General features: G+C 50.6%; 1 protein-coding gene across 9 annotated transcripts in view; it reads left to right on the top strand.

Moving 5' to 3' along the window:
- sash1a (SAM and SH3 domain containing 1a) overlaps positions 1-21,416 on the top strand; it is a 310,513-nt gene that overhangs the window by 283,242 nt on the left and 5,855 nt on the right. For 7 of the 9 annotated variants that reach the window (XM_064340464.1, XM_064340463.1, XM_064340468.1 and 4 more), the window contains 10 exons: positions 2,331-2,463; positions 2,875-3,329; positions 6,429-6,503; positions 6,889-7,032; positions 8,688-8,820; positions 11,847-12,016; positions 12,375-12,584; positions 15,818-15,968; positions 16,284-16,412; positions 19,981-20,969. In XM_064340464.1, the coding sequence (XP_064196534.1) occupies positions 2,331-2,463; positions 2,875-3,329; positions 6,429-6,503; positions 6,889-7,032; positions 8,688-8,820; positions 11,847-12,016; positions 12,375-12,584; positions 15,818-15,968; positions 16,284-16,412; positions 19,981-20,969 (2,589 nt within the window). Of the gene's footprint in view, positions 1-2,330; positions 2,464-2,874; positions 3,595-3,651; positions 3,927-6,428; positions 6,504-6,888; positions 7,033-8,687; positions 8,821-11,846; positions 12,017-12,374; positions 12,585-15,817; positions 15,969-16,283; positions 16,413-19,980; positions 20,970-21,416 lie in introns of all 9 variants that reach the window. The other 2 variants (XM_064340471.1, XM_064340469.1) reach the window with 2 other exon arrangements.

The following is a 21,416-nucleotide window of genomic DNA, read 5'->3' as shown; positions in this document are numbered from 1 at the left end:
CATCACCTCTCTCTCTCTCTCTTTGATTAGGAGCTGTTAGCCCGTTAGCGGCTAACGGGCTACGCCGTGGTTGGTGACGCGGCGAACGGCCGCCTGCTGGCAGTCGTCTTGCGCTCTGTGTGTTCCCGGCTCCGCTTTTGGCCTGTTAGTTTGGCCTGCCGAAAGCTGCTTCCGAAACAGGGTTGAAGTGCCGTTTGCAGTTCTCAGCAGTTTTCCCGCAAGCTTCTCCCGTTGAGTCCTGTCTAGGTCAATAGCTCCCTTAGACTAATGCTACTGTGCTCCAGGTTGTGTGGGTTGAAATGTTTGCAGTACTTGCTCCAGCCATGCACTACACCACCAGATTTCACTAATAAGCTTTACTTCCTGAACCAAGGAGGAAGTAATATAATGAGTGGAATCGGGTGGTGTAGTGCATGGTTGAAGCAAATACCTGGAGACATTTTGGCCTGGTGGAACAGTAGCCCTACCTTTGATCTTTGGTACATAGCTTCAGGATTTGACTTCAGCAAAATGTGACTCAAGTGATTTCACATGCCGACATTTATGTGCCGGGTCTTACAGTTCTGCCCAGTAGGGGGCGACAGAGAGACATTGCCTCCGTGTTCCAGAGACTTTCCTGAGAATGTCCAGAGTAATTCTCCTTTAATTGGACCCAAGCACTCCTCTGCGTTCCCTGGAGAGTCAGCCATGTGTGTGCATCAGTGGATACAGCTGTCTGAATGTCAAGCCTGATGTCATGTTGCTCAGGAAACCGGCGAAAAACTAAAAATAATAAGAGAATACGGAGGCATTTTGTGTTGGGTTCGCTGAAAATCGTTTAAAACCAGGCCGTACGGGCTCCTTGGATGTACGTTGTCAGCGTAGCATTATTGGCCTTGCACTTTGGATTGCTTTTATTTTTTGTTTTGTCTGCCTGAGGCCTTGAGTCAGCGATGCAGCAGGAGGCCATGGACAGTGTCACCAGGCTGGGGTTTGCGTCTGGTGGGGGGGGGGATATCAGGGGGGGGAGAGGGGTGCGGAATGACACTGGTTTGGCCTGTGTTAACTAAGGAGAAACAGCAGAGGGGTTCAAGGTTTTGCTTGTACATGTGGGCCATGGGTTTAAGAGAAAACATGGAGGGGAAATGTTCTCAGCTGTGGAGTTTAAAACATTCAAATTCAATTTCTTCTTAATACGCCAAGGTCATTTAAATAACAATTAACGTCTGAAACGTGTGGGAAAAATCAGCCGTTCATTTTGACGTGTGCTTATTTGACTAATCACAGCAGGGTGCGCTCCTTACGCTCCCCCCGCCCCCCCCCAATGCCATCTTAACCGCCACTAATCCCCAGCCTCCTAATAACCGGCTCCCGAAATTCCCGCTAACGCCCGTCGCCGTGCCCGCCGGGTTCGCGGGAGCGCCCCTCCTCCACGGGTCATGGCACACACAAAAAAAAAACCCAAAATGTTTAAAGAGAGAAGGACGGCCTGAGGGATTGTGGGTACTCTCAGTCGCGAGGGAGTCGCCCGCTAGCGAAGTGGGCTGAAGTGGGCTGAAGTGGGCTGAAGTGGGCTGAAGTGGGCTGAAGTGGGCTGAAGTGGGCTGAAGTGGGCTGAAGTGTCGCCGGAGAGAGAGATTTCCGCTACGTGTGCTCAGCCACTCTCTGGGGTTTCTGTGCTAAATGAGGCTGCCAAGTGACACACACACCCACACACACATACACACACAAACATGTACACACACACACACACAAACATGTACACACACACACACAAACATGTGCATGCACACACACACACACGCACATGCGGACACACATACAAACAACGCACACACACACACACACACACACACAAACGCAGGCAAACCTTGGTGTGTTTATATGCTGAAATACATTTCAGGGCTCAATCTAAATCTAATTTGAAAAAAGAAATAAATCCCATGTTCAAATCCCATTAGATGTGGAAATTGAAAAATCTGAAATGATGAAAGTCAGCCTGAGACTGGCTTGTTTGGCCTGCGTGCCGGTTGTGCATTGGGTACAAGTGTACAGCAGCGCTGGAGGCTAACAGCACACCAGAGCAGGAGTTTCTTAAAGACACTGGGGAGTATGCGTATGAATGTCTGATTCCCTTCCCCAGAATTTGATGGCTGGGCCCGGTCCCTGGCCTCTCACGAATTCCTCCCCCCTTTCTGAGCGAGCAGGGGGCCTTGTGGGGGTCTATGGCGTGTTGCCTGGATTTCATCATAACTGTCATACTACCCCCCTACGGGCCCCCCCCCCCACACACCCACGGGCCCCCCCGCCTCACCACCTCTCCTTCCCTCCCTCCCCCCCCCCCCTTCCAGTCTCGCGAGCAGTCAGACGACGAGCTGGAGGACTCCGTCAAGTTCCGACGCCTCCACAAGCTGGTGAACTCCACCCGCAGAGTGAGGAAGAAGCTGATCAAGGTGGAGGAGGGCAAGAAGCCGGGCTCTGAAGGTACTTGGCTGAGCACTTAATTAATCACTTCAAGATGTGAGGTCACAAATATGTGATTAGAGTGTTCTGAACTGGACATTCTAATGCTGTTGTCACAATCACTGCTGGTAACTGAAAGCAGTGGAGTTCTAGAACACTGACTTAGGGTTTTGGGGAAAAAAAGCTAGAGATCTCATTGAGCTGCTAATTATTAGAATCAGGTGTGTTAGGGTTTAAATGAAAACCTACATTGAGATGAAAATCTACGGAGTGGTAAATCTCCAGGTACAGGATCAGGCAGCCCTGCTCTAGTTGTTGAATGAGATGTGCTTTGTTAGATTTTGAGTGAAACCCTACAGGGCAGTAGATCTCCAGGAGCAGAGTCGGGCAGCCCTCCATAAGCGTTTTTTGTCGTCTCGCCCTCCTGTGCAGAGTCCCTGAGTTTGGAGGCGTCCCCCACGTGCGAGGACAACGCGGCCCTGTACACGGGGGTGCAGAAGAAGCCGGCCGTCCCGCAGGAGGAGTCCCTGCCCTCCCTGCTGCAGGAGCGCCGCTCGCTGGACGGCGACTCGGACAGCCTGACCACCTCGCCCTCGTCCGGCAGCCTGGACGCCTGGTCCGGCCACAAGCTGGTCAAGACCTTCGGCAAGTCCGCCGGGGGCGGCGGCGGCGGCGGCGGTCACGGGCTGGTCCGGCAGGGCAGGAAGCCCAGCGCGGGGGGTGGGGTCGGCGGGGGCGGGGTCGGCGGCAGCGGCTCCTCCTTCTCCGAGGCGGACGGGTGCGGCAGCGGCGGCGGCGGGGACGAGGCGGACGCCACCGCGGGCAAGGTGTCGCGCTCCATGACGGACAGCGAGGTGCGGAAGGCGCTGAGCTCGCTCAGCCACGGGGTGAGTATCGAGAGCGTCTACGGCTTCTACGGCCTGACCGCCAGGCCCCGCCCACACCTCCTGGTCTCCCTGGAGGACGTCCAGAGCCCCGCCAAGCGGCCGTCCCGGCCCAAGGGCCGCGAGCGCGAGCGCGACCCAAACTACGCCTACTCCTCCAAGCACCTGGTGCACCAGCGGTCCCGCCCCAAGCTGCACGGGGCCCCCTCGTCCCCCGCCCACTGCGACCTGCAGCTGCTGCGGGACAAGGCTAAGGGGGGGGGCGGGGGTGGCTGCGGCGGCGGCGGCGGGGGCGGAGGAGGTGGCGGCGGCGGAGGAGGAGGAGGAGGGGGGGGCTGGGCGTTCCCCGCCCGGAAGCTTCGCGGCCGGACGGCGGTGAGCGAGTTCAACATCACGTACGTGGTGGAGCGCAGCCTGTACGGGCACCTGAGCTGGGCGCAGCTGGTGAGGCCCGCCGCCGAGCGCACGCTCAGCAAGGCCGAGCGCCAGGACCTGCGCCGCTGCCTGCTGGACGAGGACGCCGACGCCGCCGACAGGAAGTGGGCGTCCAGCGTGGACCGCTGCACCAAGCGGGTCCTCTTGCGCATTCAGCAGAAGTCTGTGAGTCGCCGGGGGCAACCGGGAGGGGGGGGGGGGGCCACAGTGCCTGCCCTGCCCCCCCCCCCCCCCCTTTTTTTAGCGGTGGTTTTGGCTCTTTCGAGGCTGCAGAATGACCTTAGGGTGTGCCACCCATGTGACCTCAAGCTAGTGCTGTACAGCGCTTTTTACTGGTCAGAATTAGGCAAGGGAAACCGGTTCAGGGTACGCTCTCAAGTGTGTGTTTATGCATGTGTGTGTGTGTGTGTGTGTGTGTGTGTGTGTGTGTATGTGTGTGTGATTCTGCTGTGATGCACACACTAAATTCTTTTCAGTCCAATTTTTAAAAATTCAGTTATGTATTATGGTTGAGTTTTATTTTACAGAATAAATAATCTTTCGGATTCACCCTCATATCCCTTAAGTAGCTTAAGTCACCAGAAAATGCTTAAAGGTCAATGGAAAATGTCAAGAGGCACCAGCCCTCATGCAAGAGCAGATGATGTGGAAGCGTGTGTGTGTGTGTGTTTGTGTGTGTATGTATCTGTGTGTATGTGTGTGTGTTTTCCTGCATGTGTGTGCACACGCGTACATGTGTGTAGCGAGGGGTTTGGATCATTGGGGCAGGTGAGAAGGTACATTTATCATAGCGTAACTGCATGACCCTGCTACTGTTGAGGGTTAATATACCATTCTTTGCTACACTACAAGTCCAGCTCATATCATAACCTACTGTACAAGTGTGCTATGTATGATACCAGCAGCCAGCGACAGCCAGGGTTACGTTTAAAGGTAGTCACCAAGCATTATTATGATGTAATCTTGTCATCGTCATGTGACTTCAGTGTGATCAGTGAGGGTTACTACTGAGTAAGGGTGCAGTCAGAGCTCAGTGCCTCCTCACAAATTTTAGCAGTCATAACTGAATACAGGAAGTCAGGGTTAGAGCGCGTTATTCTGCAGCCTTGAAAAGCTGAAATGCCCGTTTATATTTATATATATATATTTTTTTTTTTGCATTCAGTGGCAGTGGTCACCATCCATAGTTTTTTATTTATTCATTTTTTTAATTTGTTTTTATTTTTGTTGGTTGGTAATTTTCTGCCTCAGCCGTGAATCGATGCGCATGGTGTGACGGGATTTGCTGTCCTGTTTCCGTGGGAACGTCTTCCACATGCATGGCCATTCCATTGAATATTGAACATTTTTTTCATCTCCAGATTATTTGATTTTTTTTTTTTTTTTGGGAAGGGGGGGTATGAGGGATAAACCGCTTTCTCCTATACCCCCCCCATTCTTCCTCATGGGGAGCCTCCAGCATGCAGAGAATTGAGCTGCGGACTCTGACCTGTAGGACTGATATTCTCACTCGGTCATCCGGAAGCAAGCAGGCTTCTAGCCGCATATGAAGAAGGACATAATGAATTCAGTTTTTTGGTTTTTGGTTTTTGGTTTTTTCCTCTCAAAGAGAATTAATGCTGATGAAGGTCTGCCTAGAAGCTTGAGGGGGACCTCGTTCTGTTCCTGAGCGTGGAGAAAAAAAACACAAAGGGCTGTTATTTAAAAAACGGAATTCGTCTGCATTGTGTGAGCATGTGACACTCCCGGCTGTAATGGAGTCTCTCTGCTAGTGTCTGGTATCGGCTGTCTGCCCTGGGGAGACAGAGGAGGGCTGACGTTGCTGCTTTTGACGTTGCTGCTTTAAACACCTCTCTGTAGCCTCTCGCTAACACCCCCCCCTACACTAAAATCTCCACATCTCACCACTCTTTCCACGCAAAGCTACGTTTCTCAGAGGCTACGGCCTTTTTAGAAAACTTGCAAGGGCATGATGGGAAGGGTGGGCCTCCACGGCCTGTCTTCAAGGGCAAGTCGCTGGCCACGATGTACCCTTTCTGATTGATAATGGCGTCACTGGACGAACCGCGGTTGAGAGTTAAACCTGGTGGGGAAAGTGTTTGGTTGGACGCATCATGGACGTGGGAAGTAGATAACGCCTCCAAGCATTGGATCACTGTCTGCATTTTACCATAAAAGGGCTTGAGTTTACAAACAGCTGTCCAACCAAATGTTCTCCCTGGGTTAATTTTTTTTTTTTCAAAGTAGTACTGAAAGTTTCTTTGGAAGTCACTAAAGACTGCTTGTCGACCGCCTAGATTTGGCACCAAAAATGTCTTCATTGTATTACGGAGTGAGTCAGATTCTACATGGACCATTCTTCGAGAAAACTTGTTATTTTATTACTCAGTTTTTTTTTGTTTTTTTTTTGGCAAATCCAGAAATTTAAGTGTTCAGCTCTTTTGTCATTGAATCTCGGGGGGGGGGGGGGGCAACATCACAGCATACGGATTTGTTTTTAAACATTGCAAACCATGCAGTCATGACCCAACAAGCTTCCATGGTGATATCAAGCATGAATCATTGTGGTTTGACTCTTTCAGTGTTGGGGGGGTGGTGGGGGAGGATGGTGGCTGTTGGTTGAGCGTGTTGGTCTTAATTCATTCTCTCGTGTTCTTTCATCTGCAGAGAACCTGCAGTTTCGGGGGGTTTGACCTGTCCAACCGGTCACTCCATGTTGTCAACACTGGCAGTGACCCTGCAGTAAGTTTGGGGCGACGTTATGAGCATCTGGGGGTTTGGGATGTGGGGACGGGGGAGCGGTGGAAAATTGGACAAGCAGCTTATGTCAGTCGAGCGTTTTTGAAGTTACCATTCTTTCATTACTGTGTTTGCTTGTTCATTTTCTTACTTCAACAAAACCATCCTGTATGGCTGCTCATTGCTTCTCTGTATCCAATGTGGAATCAGTACTCCATTTAATAAATGTTTTTCAAAAGCAAGTTCCTTTTGAAATATTAACTTCCATTTCAGCAGTTCACCTTTATATTAATTTATAGAACTTGTACTAATTTAAACTTTTCTTTCAAGATGTCACTGCAGTATTATGTAAGATGATTTGACCCCCTGATTCTGCAATGTGCTACAGAACAAAGACCAAGAGGCGATTTACAGGGAAGTGGTGAAGTCCCCCACAACGTCTCGAATCTCTCTGGGAAAGAAGGTGAAGTCCGTGAAGGAGACCATGAGAAAGCGCATGTCCAAGAAGTACAGCAGCTCTCTGTCTGAACAGGTCAGTGCTTGAACTCATCTACTGCTCTGCACTCTACTGCAATGTCTGATGATTGTTGTTATCCTCAGACTCTGCACTCTGCTACAATGTCTTACCATCTTTGTCATCCTCACTCTACACTCTACTCCAATGTCTGACAATCTTTGTTATCCTCACACTCTGCACTGTACTGCACTGTCTGACAATCTTTGTCATCCTCACACTCTGTACTCTACTGCAATGTCTGCCAATTTTTTGCTCATGTCATCCTCACTCTGCACTCTACTGCAGTGTCTGACTATATTCTGTGTTGTCCTCACTCTGCACTCTACAGTAATGTCTGGAAGTTATTCTCGCACTGCACTGCACAGCAGTGTTTGACAGCCTGCAGATCGTCTACACCATCATCTGACAGTGATTTCTACATCTCATCCCTCCTCAGGGGCCCTGTACACAAATGAGTAACAGTTTGCTCATTATATTCCACGTCCAGCTCTAGATTAAAATGCAGCTCTGTCATCCATCCCCCACCCCCACCCCCACTCCCTGCCCACTCAGCAAAGCTGTACGCTGGACCCAGGGACACCATCGCAGCTGTAGGGCAATGCGTGCTGCGAACCCCAGTGGATGTCCCGTTGGATGAGATGTAGATTAGCCTAGCCCCTCCACCCTCTGATCTCATCAGGGTAGCTCAGTATCCATCCCAGAAGGCCTTTGGCCAACGCACAGAAAAAAAGAACAGATGAAGTTTTGTGTGTTGGTTACAGAATGCAGGCTTCCAGCGAAACAGAACTCAGCGAAACTGAGGCCATCTCTCCCGCTCGATCTCTCTCTCACTCTCTATCTCTTTCTCTCTCTCTCGCTCTCTCTCTCTCCCTTGATTTCTCTCTTTCTGTCTCTCTCTCTCCCTCGTTCAATAGCTTAGCTCATTGAAGTGAGGCGAACCCGCCTCTCGAAGCTCTCTGAGATTTATGGCAGTTGGTAACCGTGGCGCCCAGCAAACACAAACAGTTGTTTTCTCAGGGCCTGCCTGCAGTTGGGAGTTTGCATGGGGGTCCGTGCCTTTGACCTCACCGAGTGGGGGGATGCGATTGGCTCAGATGCTGCTGAACAGAAACAGATGCATCTCCCCAGCCTTGTTATTTACTGCACTGCAGTGTAATGTGTGTGTGTACAGACCTTATGGGGACATTCCGGCTTTTGCGTCCTTGTGAGGACCTCCCCTTCTGCCCGCTCTGGGGATATTTACATTGCGCAGCTCACAGGAATTGCTGACAGGTTCCTGGAACATTTTGAAATGTATGCCTCTCACTTATTATGTGTATTTGTTGCCCGCAGGCTACAAACTAATTCAAATAAGCCTTTATTTTTTCACAAATTGCCTAAAATGAACATTTATGCGTTTGCCAACAACATAAGAAAAGAAAAAAGAATTTCAGCAAAAGCTGGGACACAATAACCATAACAGTTCAGGCCCTACACAGGCATTTCTGAATGTTCTTTCTCATCATTTGAAGAATCGAGTCCCTCATAAATGCAGCCCTATGATTTGTTATACGTTAGCGCCCTCTGCTGGCAGTGTTGTGGACTGTAAATTGGAAACCTGTGTGAGAGGTGTGCAGTATGAGCTGTGCTGTACAGTTTGGTAACTCTGCCCCCCCGGCTCTGTCCCGCAGTCGAGCCCTGATGGGACGCCCGGGTCGCCCCAGTCCCCCCAGCCGGACACCGACTCCCTGGAGAAGCCCAAACTGAAGGCCGGGGGCTCTGTGGAGAGCCTCAGAAGCTCCCTGAGCGGCCAGAGCTCCATGAGTAAGTGTGTGTGTGTGTGTGTGCGTGTGTGTGTGTGTGGGAGTGTGTGTGTATGTGTGTGTGTGTGTGTGGGAGTGTGAGTATGTGTGAGTGAGTGAGTGTGAGTGTGTGTGTGAGGGAGTGTGTGTGTGCGTGTGTGTGAGTGTGTGACTGTGTGTGTGCGTGCGTGCATGAGTGCGTTTGTGTGTGTGTGTTTGTGCGCACATGTGCGAGTCTGTGCCTGTGCGTGTGTGTGAGTGTGCCTGTGTGCGTGTGTGTGCGCGCACATGTGGGAGTCTGTGTGTGTGCACATGTGCGAGTCTGTGCCTGTGTGTGTGTGCGAGTCTGTGTGTGTGAGTGTGCCTGTGCGTGTGTGTGTGCGAGTCTGTGTGTGTGTGCGTGCGGCGTGCTTGCATGCACACTCATATCTCATCTGGTTTCACTTAGCTCCCCCGCAGCAGTGTGGGCAGGCAGAGGAAGCAGCAGCAGCCCCTGCTGCACTTCACCCCCTTTATTTACACACACAGGCCGACCCGATTAGCCACTGTCAGCGCTCAGCCTGTGGGGCTGTACTGAGTCTCACACCCGTTCTGCTCTCTGCCCCTGTTTCTGGAAAATTCCCTGGTGCTACCTTTATTTTGGTCCTCTTAACTGTTAACAGAATTACTCCCAGTAAAAGCACAAGGGGTCTTCCATGGCCTCAGTCCCCAGTGTCAGATCACACTGGTCCCCAGTAGGTCTGTGTCAGGTCACACCGGTCCCCAGTAGGTCTGTGTCAGGTCACCCCGGTCCCCAGTAGGTCTGTGTCAGGTCACACTGGTCCCCAGTAGGTCTGTGTCAGGTCACACTGGTCCCCAGTAGGTCTGTGTCGGATCACACCGGTCCCCAGTAGGTCTGTGTCAGATCACACCGGTCCCCAGTAGGTCTGTGTCAGATCACACTGGTCCCCAGTAGGTCTGTGTCAGGTCACCCCGGTCCCCAGTAGGTCTGTGTCAGATCACACCGGTCCCCAGTAGGAATGGTGTAGTGAAGGCTGGCATTCTTAACCCTTTGAAGAGCAGGTTTTTTGGATTGTATTTTTCAGCATTCTAAGTCGGTGTTCTAGAACTGCGCTGCTTTCAGTTTCCAGTACTGATTGTGACCTCAGCATCTGAATGTTCAGTTAAGAACATTCTGATCACGTAATTGTGATCTCACACCTTCGAGGGTTAAGGGCAACTGTGTTCAAATGCACCTAACGCATGACATCATATTAGCAATGAGTAGATACTCCCACACTTACGGTATGAATGAATTATTTTAATATAGAGTTGCTCTTTGAGTCATAGGCAATCATGCGACCAGGTCTTGCACAAGCCTGTTCCTGAAAGCCACCACCAGGGGGTGCTCTCTCCCACCACCAGGGGTGTGCTGCGTGCTCTGTCATCATGGTGCAGGCATTTGCGAAGAATACAGGATTAGTCTGCTTTCTGTTTCTCTGCGAGCCCCTTTTCTCTGTGCAATTCTTAATACTACTATTACATACCACAATATCAAACCTGTTAGAATGTAATTTAAACAGAGTTTGTTGGCTGGATCTGAAGACATTGTCCATTTCGCATGCAAAATCCATATAGGTCTCAGAATTTAACTGGGGTTAACTCCACTGTCATGAGGGGGCATTGCTCCTGTTTTCAAAAATATTGTATCGTAGCTCCATGCTGCTCCATCGCTTTCTTAGGATGGTCAGCATCGCTAAAAAGTTTTTCAGAATCTCACAGGATTCACGATGTTACATTGCAGCAGATTTCATGGTTGATTTACGCGACCGTGTGGATGTCTTATGCTAATGGGCCCAGAGGCTCTGAGTGCTGTAAGGTGCTCAGATAAAGGCCTGTGAAATTCAGGCTGTCCTTAAGCAGCCCTGTGCCCAGCAGTCTTCCCTTTGTGCCAGGCTCTGCTTTTTCTGACGTGACAAAATAAGCCAAATTCAAAGCTGCCTTCTTCTGTTTTTTTTTTCCCCACAAAGAACTTTCTTTCTTTTCTTTTTTTTTTTTACCACATGTAAGGCCTTTACAGTATTCTACTCTGAAAACAAGTGGGATGTGCAGATTGACGTTCTTCGGTTTTTAATCTTTAATTCTTCCCCAATCCTTTAATGCCTTGGATGGAGACCAAGCCTGTAGGCCCCCGCACATGTTAATGATTCGACACTACCTGTTTTTTTTTCCCCCTTCGCTTCCCACGGTAGTCATCGCTGTTCGGGAAGAGACGATGCATTGTGACGTTTTAAACTGAATACAGCAGCCCTGCTCTGTCCTGGCTCGCTCTGCGATTCAGCTCCTCAAGGCCCGATCTGTCAACAGAGCAATTGAGCTGCAGAAATCCTGTGAGCAAATTGTGCCACCATTTTTTTTTTGTAATGTTATTATGGAAGGACAAATGTTTTTTTTTTCCCAGTTTGCTTTATTTTATTTCAGTTCAAGCAAACTTTTAAATTATTTTTTTTTAACTTCACAGCCTTTTTAATCCCCAGCCATTCATTGTAAGGCTGCAAGACAGTTACTTGTCTTGACTCGTAAGTTTTTTTGTTTTTTTTTAAGGATTTCTTGCTTGTGTTGATTCCATATTTGTCATATGAAGGATTTATAAGGATCGCTTATGTGAAGTTTTGTGTTTGTTCTTAAGGATTATTGAAGATAATCCGCTTGTGGTGTTTTGCATTTTTTGATTCAAGTTCCTTCATACTGCTCTTCTCTCCGTACACGGCATTAAATAAGGATTTTGTAAGACGCTTTTTTTCTTAAATATACGGTGTTATGATTGTGCAGGATTTAAACCTTGTGCAGAGGTTTATTTATGATTCTGTGTGTTTATGAGGAATATCTGCTGTTGGCTGTCTGTTTAAATTCAGCTGGGATGGAAGGCCTGTTTAAATTGAGCTGGGGTGGAAGGCCTGTTTAACCTGAGCTGGGGGGGGGAAGGTTCTGGTTAACTCCGTCAGTTTAAACTGAGCTGCCGCCGGTGGAAGGTTCCGGAGGTCATAACCCCCCCTCTGTCTGTCGCAGGCGGACAGACGGTCAGCACCACGGACTCGTCGGCCAGTAACCGCGAGAGCGTGAAGTCGGAGGACGGCGACGACGAGGAGCCGCCGTACAGAGGCCCCTTCTGCGGCCGAGCGAGGGTGCACACCGACTTCACCCCCAGCCCCTACGACACCGACTCCCTCAAACTAAAGGTACTCTACCTCTCCCTCTCTCCCTCCCTCCCTCCCTCCCTCTCACACACCGACTTCACCCCCAGCCCCTACGACACTGACTCCCTCAAACTAAAGGTACTCAACTCTACCTCTCCCTCCCTCCCTCCCTCCCTCTCACACACCGACTTCACCCCCAGCCCCTACGACACCGACTCCCTTAAACTAAAGGTACACATCTCTTTCCCTCCCTCTCCCTCTCCATCACACTCTCTCTCTCTCCCTCTCTCACACACTCACACCAACATTGAAAGTCATGTTGCATACACACGGCGCATTAGCTGTGCCCGTCGGGTCCTCTGGGTCACTGGCGCTGAACCACTCTGCCGTTGTGCCGCAGAGAGGCGACGTCATCGACATCATCAGCAAGCCGCCGATGGGCACGTGGATGGGCCTGCTCAACAACAAGGTGGGCACCTTCAAGTTCATCTACGTGGACGTGCTGAGCGAGGAAGAGGAGAAGCCCAAGCGGCCCGTGCGCCGGAGGAGGAAGGGCCGGCCGCCCAAGCCCACGTCCGTGGAGGAGCTGCTGGAGCGCGTCAACCTCAAGGTGCGAGAGCGACGGCCCTCAGGCTCCGCCCACGAGGCTGCTTTAGCCAATCAGGCTCTGCCTACACGGCGCATCAGCATGGGCTCTTCCTGTAAAGCTGGTTCATTGAATCAAGCTCCGCCCACGAGGCTGCTTTGACCAATCAGGCTCCGCCTACGTTGTGCATCTGTGCAGGCTCCTCCCATAAAGATGGTATATTTAATCAGACTCCACCCACATGATTATATGACCACAGGCCCCACCCATAAAGCTACTTTAGCCAATCAGGCTCTGCCTATGTGGTGCATCTGTGCAGGCTCCTCCCATAAAGCTGGTTTATTCAATCAGGCTCCACCCACATGATTATATGACCATAGGCTCCTCCCATAAAGCCACTTTAACCAATCAGGCGCCGCCTACACAGTACATCAGCACAGGCTCCTCCCATAAAGCTGGTTTTGTCAGTCAGGCTCCACCCCAACCACAGGACTGTGGTTTTTCATAACTAGAGAATAACTATAAAGAAGTAAACCACTGCCATTATAATTTAGCAAAAGGGTCATATTTAAGAGGACAGTGGTAACAAGAGAAGGTCAAAATGCAAAGCACCAGCTGGGTGTCCATTTTACACAGTAAGAAAAACAGTGTTGCTACAGTACTGGTTTCCCTTCAGAAGGTACCCAGAGCAGGGCACCATTTTGCACATTTTGCACAGGCATGGTAGTTTCCGCTGCGAGGCGAGCTTTCTGGCCTGAATCCGAATTTTTACCGGCATGTTCCCCCGACCTGCTCTTCCGTCTGTAGACGTTATTTTTAGGGCTGAACAGAGAGGCGGCGTACTGCAGGAAGGAAAGGTCACTGTGGTTTCCCTGGGAGGTCTGTGGGGTGCTTAGTCAAAGTTAGAATCCCTGGCCCTTCATTTCATTCTCCCACAGGACGGCCTTAATCAACAGGGACTGCCCCCCGTGTGGTTGCCTCTGAACAGGCCTCTCTGATAGGGCTGCTTTAATTAATGCAGGCTCCACCCATGCAGTTACATCACTAGTGTGTCACCAATCACAGGCTACGTTGGTGAAAAATAAATAAAACAATGGAAACAGTGATTGGTTGGATCTTACTGGCTACTTCCTAATATGCAGTGAGGTGATAAAACAGGAATGGAACTTTGGTGTTCCACAATAGAATCCAGAGAGGAGCTCCACCAATCACAACGTACTTTGGTAAGAACAAATAGAACTGCTCTGACGGTGATTGGTGGATACTTACTTCTGAGTTCCCTGTGGGGAATGGTGACATCTGTCTTATCCGTACTTCATTATCCCTGGATTCCCTCAGGGATATCCAGAAAGTGGTTCTTGCACCCCACCCACAATGTCTACTTCCTGTACAAGCCTGGACCGCGCCCACATAATGAATATTCATGACTGGCCCCTCCCCCCCCCTCAGCTGCCCACACCTACATCACCACACAGGTTTATTTTTTCACGTGGAGGCCCAGCGTGGGCGGGAATGTTTTGGCCAGAGTGACCTAATGAATAGCTGAGCTGGGGAAGTGCTGTCATTAGGAGCTCGATTTTGGGGCGGATTCGTGGCTTGAAGTGGTTTATTTTCGGGGTGTGCCTGTGGAGAATAAGGCCGTCTGCACCTGGAGGAGGAGATCGCCTTCCTACGCGTCTGTCCGGCCTGCTCCCAGGGGCTCGGGGTTGGGGCCGCCTTCCGTATTTTATTCCAATGCGCATTAATGACCTGGCCATTCAAAAGATATAAGGCGTTAGATCACTAATATGTGATTTGAGGCTTCTTAACTGAAGTTCTTAACTGAAATGCTGATGTCACAATCACTACTGGTAACTGAAACCAGTAGAGTTCTAGAACACTGACCAAAATTTTTTTTTAAACATTCCACACAACTGACTCCTCTTCAAAAGGATTGGCCGCATCTGTTGTTTTGAAACTTAGTCACCCTCCAGACGGAGAAGTATTCGGTGAAAGAACGGCCCTCGTTACCTCAGTTAAAGACTAAGGAAATAATTTTATGGATCCGCGTTCTCTCAGACTGTTAGTAAAAAACAGGTGCAGGGCTTATGTTTGTTTTTTTAGTGTTTTTTTAGCGAAAGTTTCTCAGGGTGTTGGTCCGAGCTGGCGCATGCCAACCAAAGCAGCCGATTGGTCCTTTAGTTCGAGAAGCTTCTGTTGCCTGTGGATCGTTACCATGCCGACGGCAGACCTGCTCACGTCATTCCAGGCTGCGGTGTTGGTCTTTAATTTTCTACGCCCTCCACCTGCAGAATCTACAAGAAGAGAAACATTAACTTCAGAGTGTTTCATGACTGAAGAACAAATATAAAGACCACTGGCATTTTAAACTAGCGGAAGGGCAGTGGACACGAGAAAAGGCTAACATACTGAGCCACCAGCTGCTTTTTGTTTTACACAATCGGAGAAGGCGATCTGCGCTGCCTTGTCCGCAGAAACTATCTAGAGTGCGGAACCTTTTCAACGGGGCTAAGCTAGTTAACGTTTAGCCGCGGAGATTTCCGGCACGAGTGTGGTTTTTTTTTTTTTTTTTTTAAACCAACCGTCATGTTCTCTGCTCTTCTCCTCCGTCTTTAGACGGTATTTAAATTTTTTTTATAAGCTGGACAAAAGCTTGCGGTGGGACAGGAAAACGTTCACTGCGGTTTGAGCCAGGAGGTCTGGGGCAAAATTAGAATCTGTGACGCTTAGTTTAATTCTATGTAGTTATCCCATTTGAAATAAGAGTTCGCATTTGACGCGAGCTTTAAAATAGCCCGCAACCCTCGCGCATAGTGCTGTGGTGACACGCGTTCCTTTTATTGTACCAATCGCGCGCGAGAGAGGTGCGCGTCTTTAAATACACCGCTCCCTGTACCCACAGCGTAGAAAATGAGTAGTGTCGGGTCAGGGTAATTACACAGTGAGGCATCAGCTGGAAAGGCCGAGCTTTTAAGACCTGTATTTTTAGTGTCCTTCCCTCAAAAAGGATAACAATGGCCGTGGATCGTTATGAGTTGACACCCATATAAGTGGTTTTGATGGGGTCGGGGTTTGGCGCTGTTATGAGATGGAGCTGCTGTGGGTGGGCTGTGTGTGTGCGCACGTGTGAGAGAGAGAGTGTTTGTGTGTGTACGTGTGTGTGGACATGTGTGCGTGTGAGAGAGTGTGTGTGTGTGTGTGTGTGAAGGTGTGAGTGTGAGTGTGTGTGTCCTCACTCCTGTCTCTTCCCTGCACAGGAGCACATGCCCACCTTCCTGTTTAACGGCTATGAGGACCTGGACACCTTTAAGCTGCTGGAGGAGGAGGACCTGGATGAGCTCAATATCAGAGACCCTCAGCACAGAGCAGTGCTGCTCACTGCTGTAGAGCTGCTGCAGGAGTACGACAGTGAGTTAGCCTACACACATGCGCACACACACACCCTCACACACACACACACGCACTCTCTCTCTCATACACACACTCAGACAAACTCACACATACACTCATGCATGCACGCACACACATGCACACACTCTCTCTCTGTCACACACGCACACACACTGTCTTATACACACACTCACTCTCACACACACACTATCTCTCTCTCTCGCGCGCACACACACATGCACGCACACACACACACCCTTCCCCACATCGTCGGCGTGTGAGTGCTTAACATCCTGAGGTGCATCTCTCTGCCTCTCTCTCTCTGTCCCGCAGGCAGCAGTGACCCGGAGCGCAGCGGGCATACGGGGTCCCAGGAGAAGCTCCTGTCCGACGGGCAGGGCCTGGTGGGCGAGTCCCCCCGTGACTCAGGCTGTTATGAGAGTAGTGAGAACCTGGAGAATGGTAATGATCACGTCCAGCACCTGTGACTCATGTCCCAAAAAACAAAAACAAAAACAAACAAAAAACAATTTTCTTCTTCTAATACCTCTGGCCTGGCCTCATGTCTACCGCACCTCTAAGCTCAAATAAACAGGGCGGGGGGGGGGGGGGGGGGGCTCATTGCACCCACCCCCCTCCCTAAACGCAGTGCTCACCTCTCACTCGCCTTAACCCCTCTCTTTCTCAATTTACCCCTCTTTATTTCCTCTCTCTTGCTCTCACTCTTACTTCCCTCTTTCTGTCTCTCTCCTCCCTCCCCCCTATATAGGGGAGTAGAGGGCATGCTCGCCAAACCCCCCCCCCCCCCTCCCAAATCATCACCGCATCGTCCCAGGACTCACTGTCCATGCTTCATCTTCAGACATCCATCATCTGCTCTGACAAGACCAGCCCCCCCTTCAAGAGACAGCACCCCCCCCCCCCATTAAAAAAGAAACTTCCTGTGGCTTTCTAAAGAGAGAGTAGGTCTCTGTGCAGTCATACTAGAACACTGAACCAAAAACATGGGCTAGCCTTATCCGGGTCAAATGGTTCCTTTTTTTAAAATTTTTTAAAAGCGAAACAGTTTTGAGGGTTACCACGGAGACATTCTTCAGAACAGGGCCCCTTTTTGCTTGAAATTTTGGCTTTGTGCTCCTCCCCCCCCCCCCCCCCCCCATTTTTCCTTTTTTAAAGTTTGATCTAGAGTTTGAGTTCCCCTTTTGAAGGTCTTGTTCCAGTTTTCAGATTCTCCGTTACTGTACACTGCTCTCTCCCTCTCGACGCCATTTCAAGGTTTTTTGCTTTTCATGTGTTTATTTTTATAGTGACCGTGTTGCACAGTATCTTACGTGCCTAAAAAAAAAAAAGACTTGTGACGAGCAAATATTTTTAAATGATAGTATATTGAGAAAAGGAATGCGTATATGCTTGTGCTGATTAAAATATTTAATCGGCCATACTTTAAAAAGAAAAAAGACATTCAAACGCACGCAGTAGCTACATGACAATTCCCCCAGACCCATTCAAAATCATTTTGAAGGCGTCAGCTTTAATCTGCAGTTAAGATGTGTGTTTTAGCTGAAGATTCACCCACACACAAATCCACGTTCACCTTGGTCATTTTAATCTCCCGTTTGCATCCACTGACAAGGCTGACTGATTCCTGTTCTCTCAGTGTCTTTGCCAGTTCACACACGATGATGTGCAGTTGTCATGGTAGCGACTCGGTTGTCGAATAAAACTACTTCTGTGATGTACTGGAGTCTGTCTGCTTGCTTTATTTCACCCCATCCCCCCATCCCATCCCTTTTTGTTTGGCTGTCCACATGCTACATAACATTCAGTCTTTTTCCTCATCCAAATAAACACTGCCGTCTCCACGACTCAGTTTTCTCTTCTGAAAAACCGTCTCTTCTGCTTCCAACACTGCTCCTGCAAAAGCTCTAACGCTGACCTCCTGGCTCTTGTTGAACTGCTGTCGATGTTCGAGGGTACCTGCAGGCATGGACGTAGATCCTGGGGATGGGGTGGAATGGGTGTACAGGGGACACATGATCCCCCCCCCCAACTTTGAGAAAACATGAAATGGTCCCGTCCCCTCCCCCCAACATTATGATGTTGCGTTGGGTGGTACTGTTAGTGTCCCCCCCCAGCAAATAAAAAAATCTTAAAAAACATTTACTGATTTGTTGTCCCTCCCCCCCACCACCAAAGCTGAAATGAGATCTACGTCCTTGCCTGCAGTCACCCCCAAGTCAAACTCAATGCAAAAGTGGGGGGGGGGGGGTTGCCTGCGCCCCCAAAGCTCAAAAGAAGAGCTGGGTGCACCCCTTTCCTCTTTGCGTCCTCTTGCCAGGCCCCCTAGTTTAGGGTAGTACAGTGCTGGGGGGGACCTCAGCATTGGGTGAGTCTGACTCAAGCTCACACCCCCAGGGAAACTGACATGGAATACAAGCTCAGTGTTTGGATGACTTGATGATGGAGTTTACACAAAGTGTAACTCAAAGAGAGCACAGCACTGCGGGCAGAAATATTAATTGGCACCACACACACACACGTACATACCAAAGGGATGTACACAAAACCGGTTTTAAAAAAAAAAAACAAGATCAAGGATCCCTGTTCCAGTACTGCATGATACTAATCATACGTTTATCCTCACACTGGCCGGAGGCATTTCTTGTGCAAGACTGATCAGTGGAGCTCAGCAGTTTCCCATGATTGGGGGGGGGGTGAGGGGGGTGGTGCGGGGGCAGAGAGAAACATTTGCTTTGGCAACACAGTGCATGTCATGCCAATAGAGCGCCTCGAAATTGAATTTTGAGAGAGTGAGAGAGAGCGGGAGATTTACTTAAATTCATTCAACAGTTCACATAAATGGACTTCTGTCCATTCGTTGTCATGGTTTCAGCTTTGGCAGTTGGTCGGATCATAGAATCTTCTATGATGGCCTACCCATTGGTGTGACGTCATACGGAACTTCATTATTTTACATTTTTGTTTATTTATTATTAACCGATTTAGTTCTATAACTGCATGCGTAAGTCCATAAACTGTTTAGGTTATTGGGTTTCAGATCAGTTTTTCGCATAAATGTTCAAGGCCATGCATGTAGCTCTAACTCCACCTTGCCATACCAGAAAATTGATAACATGGCTTGAAAAACACAGGAAGTGGTTTTGGGTGAACTGACAGATGACACTCATAAACATCATTTTCACACGTGATGTCCAAAAAACAAAAAATCGTTTGAATTTTTTTTTAGTTTTAATATATTGATTAAGGACAAATACAATTTTCCTTTTAAAAATGTCACCAGAAACCTCTTACCTGGGAATAAATCACTTTTTACCAACCTGTCAAGGTCACTCTGATCAAAAAGCCTTTGTGCCGTCATTGTATTGACAGACTTGAGGTTGTTTTGTTAACAAGGTGGGTTTAAATCGATAACTCACATCTTGGTTTTTTTTCCCTGTCACATCTTATGAAGTGAACATGGTGAGCTTAGCTCTGGTTCCTTCTGGGAAACAGGTATCAAAATATTTTGTTGACGGCTTCGGGCGCCGAGCAACAAACACCTTCGTCTGACTGGCTGACACAATAGAGCTTCCGTCCAATAGCAGCAGGAGACGGCACCAAGTTGAAAATTTGATCCTTCTGTTTTTCACATCGCCCCCCTAATTAAAAAGAAATCGTCTGTCAGGAGAAGCCGGAATTTAACGAGTAATTAAACTCTCATTATTCACTGCCTGGCACGTTAAAAACACTGTCGCATTCCGGTTCTGGAAGCTTCCATCTCGCAACGTTAGCCGCCTCAGGGTTATCCTGTGGTTTTCACGTACGCTGTACATCGTCATCGACGACTTTGTTGGGGGGAAAAAAAAACGGCGGAGTCTGTTGCCAGGGCGTCCACCGCAGCCAGGAAAGGGGGGAGAAGTTTGGAATGGAGGAGAGAGTGATAGACGGAGGAGGAGAGAGCGAGCGTGTGTGTGTGTGTGTGTGCGTGCGTGTGTAAGGTCTAAAGGTGTGTCTGGCCTGTCTGTTTCAGGTAAGAGCAGAAAGGCGTCCCGCTCCAGCCGGACGTCGTCGGGGTTCGAGTCGGCCCGGCTCCACTCCCCGGACTACCCCACCCTGCCCATGACCCGGTCCACCGAGGCCCTGCAGCAGCAGGGGAAGAAGGAGCGCAAATTCGGCAAGCACTTCTTCCTCAAGCCCTCCATCAAGGGCCTGGGCCTGCTGAGCCTGAAGAAGGGGGGGTCCCGGCGGCTCCTCCGGATCCCGCCCAGCCGCAGCTGCGAGGGCCTGGACGAGGGCGCCCCCCCCGCGCCCTGCTCCGTCCGGGAGATGTGGAAGCGCTCGCGCTCCCTGGGGGACCTCCACTGGGAGCAGGCCTTCGACGGGAACAAGAGCCCCGCCCCCCCGGAGCTCCTCCGCCCCGCCCCGGGCCCCGAGAGGGAAGAGGGGGTACCCCCCGTGTGCCTTAAGGGCCCGTCGGATCCGCCTGGCCCCCCCGCACGGCCGGTCGTCGGCGGGCCCCCCCCGGGCAGCCCCGAGTCGCCGTCGGCGGTGGAGTCGGTCGCGGCGGCCGGCCCCGCCTCCCCCCCCGCGCAGCTGGCCCGGGGGGGTAAGAGCACGCGGACTCACCCGAAAAAGGCGCCGGTGCCCCCTCCGGTGCCCGTCAAAAAGTCCCGGGAGCGACTGGCCAACGGGCTGTGCCACCCGCCTCTGCTCCTGCCCGGCCCCGGAGCGCCCGCCGCGCCCGCGAATACGGCCGGGACCCCCGCCAGCACCCCCGCCAGCCCGTCCGAGGCGGCCCGCTCCTGCCCCACGTCCCCGGAGGAGCCCGGGACGCCCCCGGCGGCGCCCCCGCCCTGGCTGTCGGACCTGCCCGAGTCGGCCTGCCCGCAGATCCACGGGGTCAAGGCGGCCGTCGGCCGGAAGATCTCGCACGCCAGGGCGCCCAACCTGGAGTCCCTCCTGGAGGACAGGCTGGAGGCCGAGGGCATCGACCTCACCGAGGAGCCGTACTCCGACAAGGTGAGCGCGCCGTCACCGCGGCAACCCAACCGCCTTAGCGTCGCCCGCTACGTGTGTCTCCGCTAACACGACGACCGTATCCAAAAACATCACTGCGTCGTGGCCTTGTACTCCTCCGAATTGCGTATTGTAAATTATGATGATTTTTCACCCAAGTAATTTTTTGAGTCGTTCCTTTACTGATGCTAATTTTGAAAATGCTAGTTTCAGTTTAAAAAAAAAAAAAAGTTGAAAAGAGCAGCAATTTTAGAGTTCTTAGCACAGAGCGTTCGAAATGGTTTCATGGACAATAACAACCTCATTTATCATCACAATGACCGCTTTTACTGGGCCCAGTAATGATACTGGCCAGCGCTGGTGTCTGTGATACTGTGGTATGGCGGTAGGGGGTGGGGGGAGAGCTGTTGTTGGAGGGAAATAGCTACAGAAATAACAGTGCGATCCGTT

This window comes from Anguilla rostrata, chromosome 6 (assembly GCF_018555375.3).
Source record: "Anguilla rostrata isolate EN2019 chromosome 6, ASM1855537v3, whole genome shotgun sequence".
In the NCBI taxonomy this organism is placed as follows: domain Eukaryota; kingdom Metazoa; phylum Chordata; class Actinopteri; order Anguilliformes; family Anguillidae; genus Anguilla; species Anguilla rostrata.
Note: the sequence above shows the minus strand (reverse complement) of the source record. Positions and strands in the feature narration are given on the sequence as shown.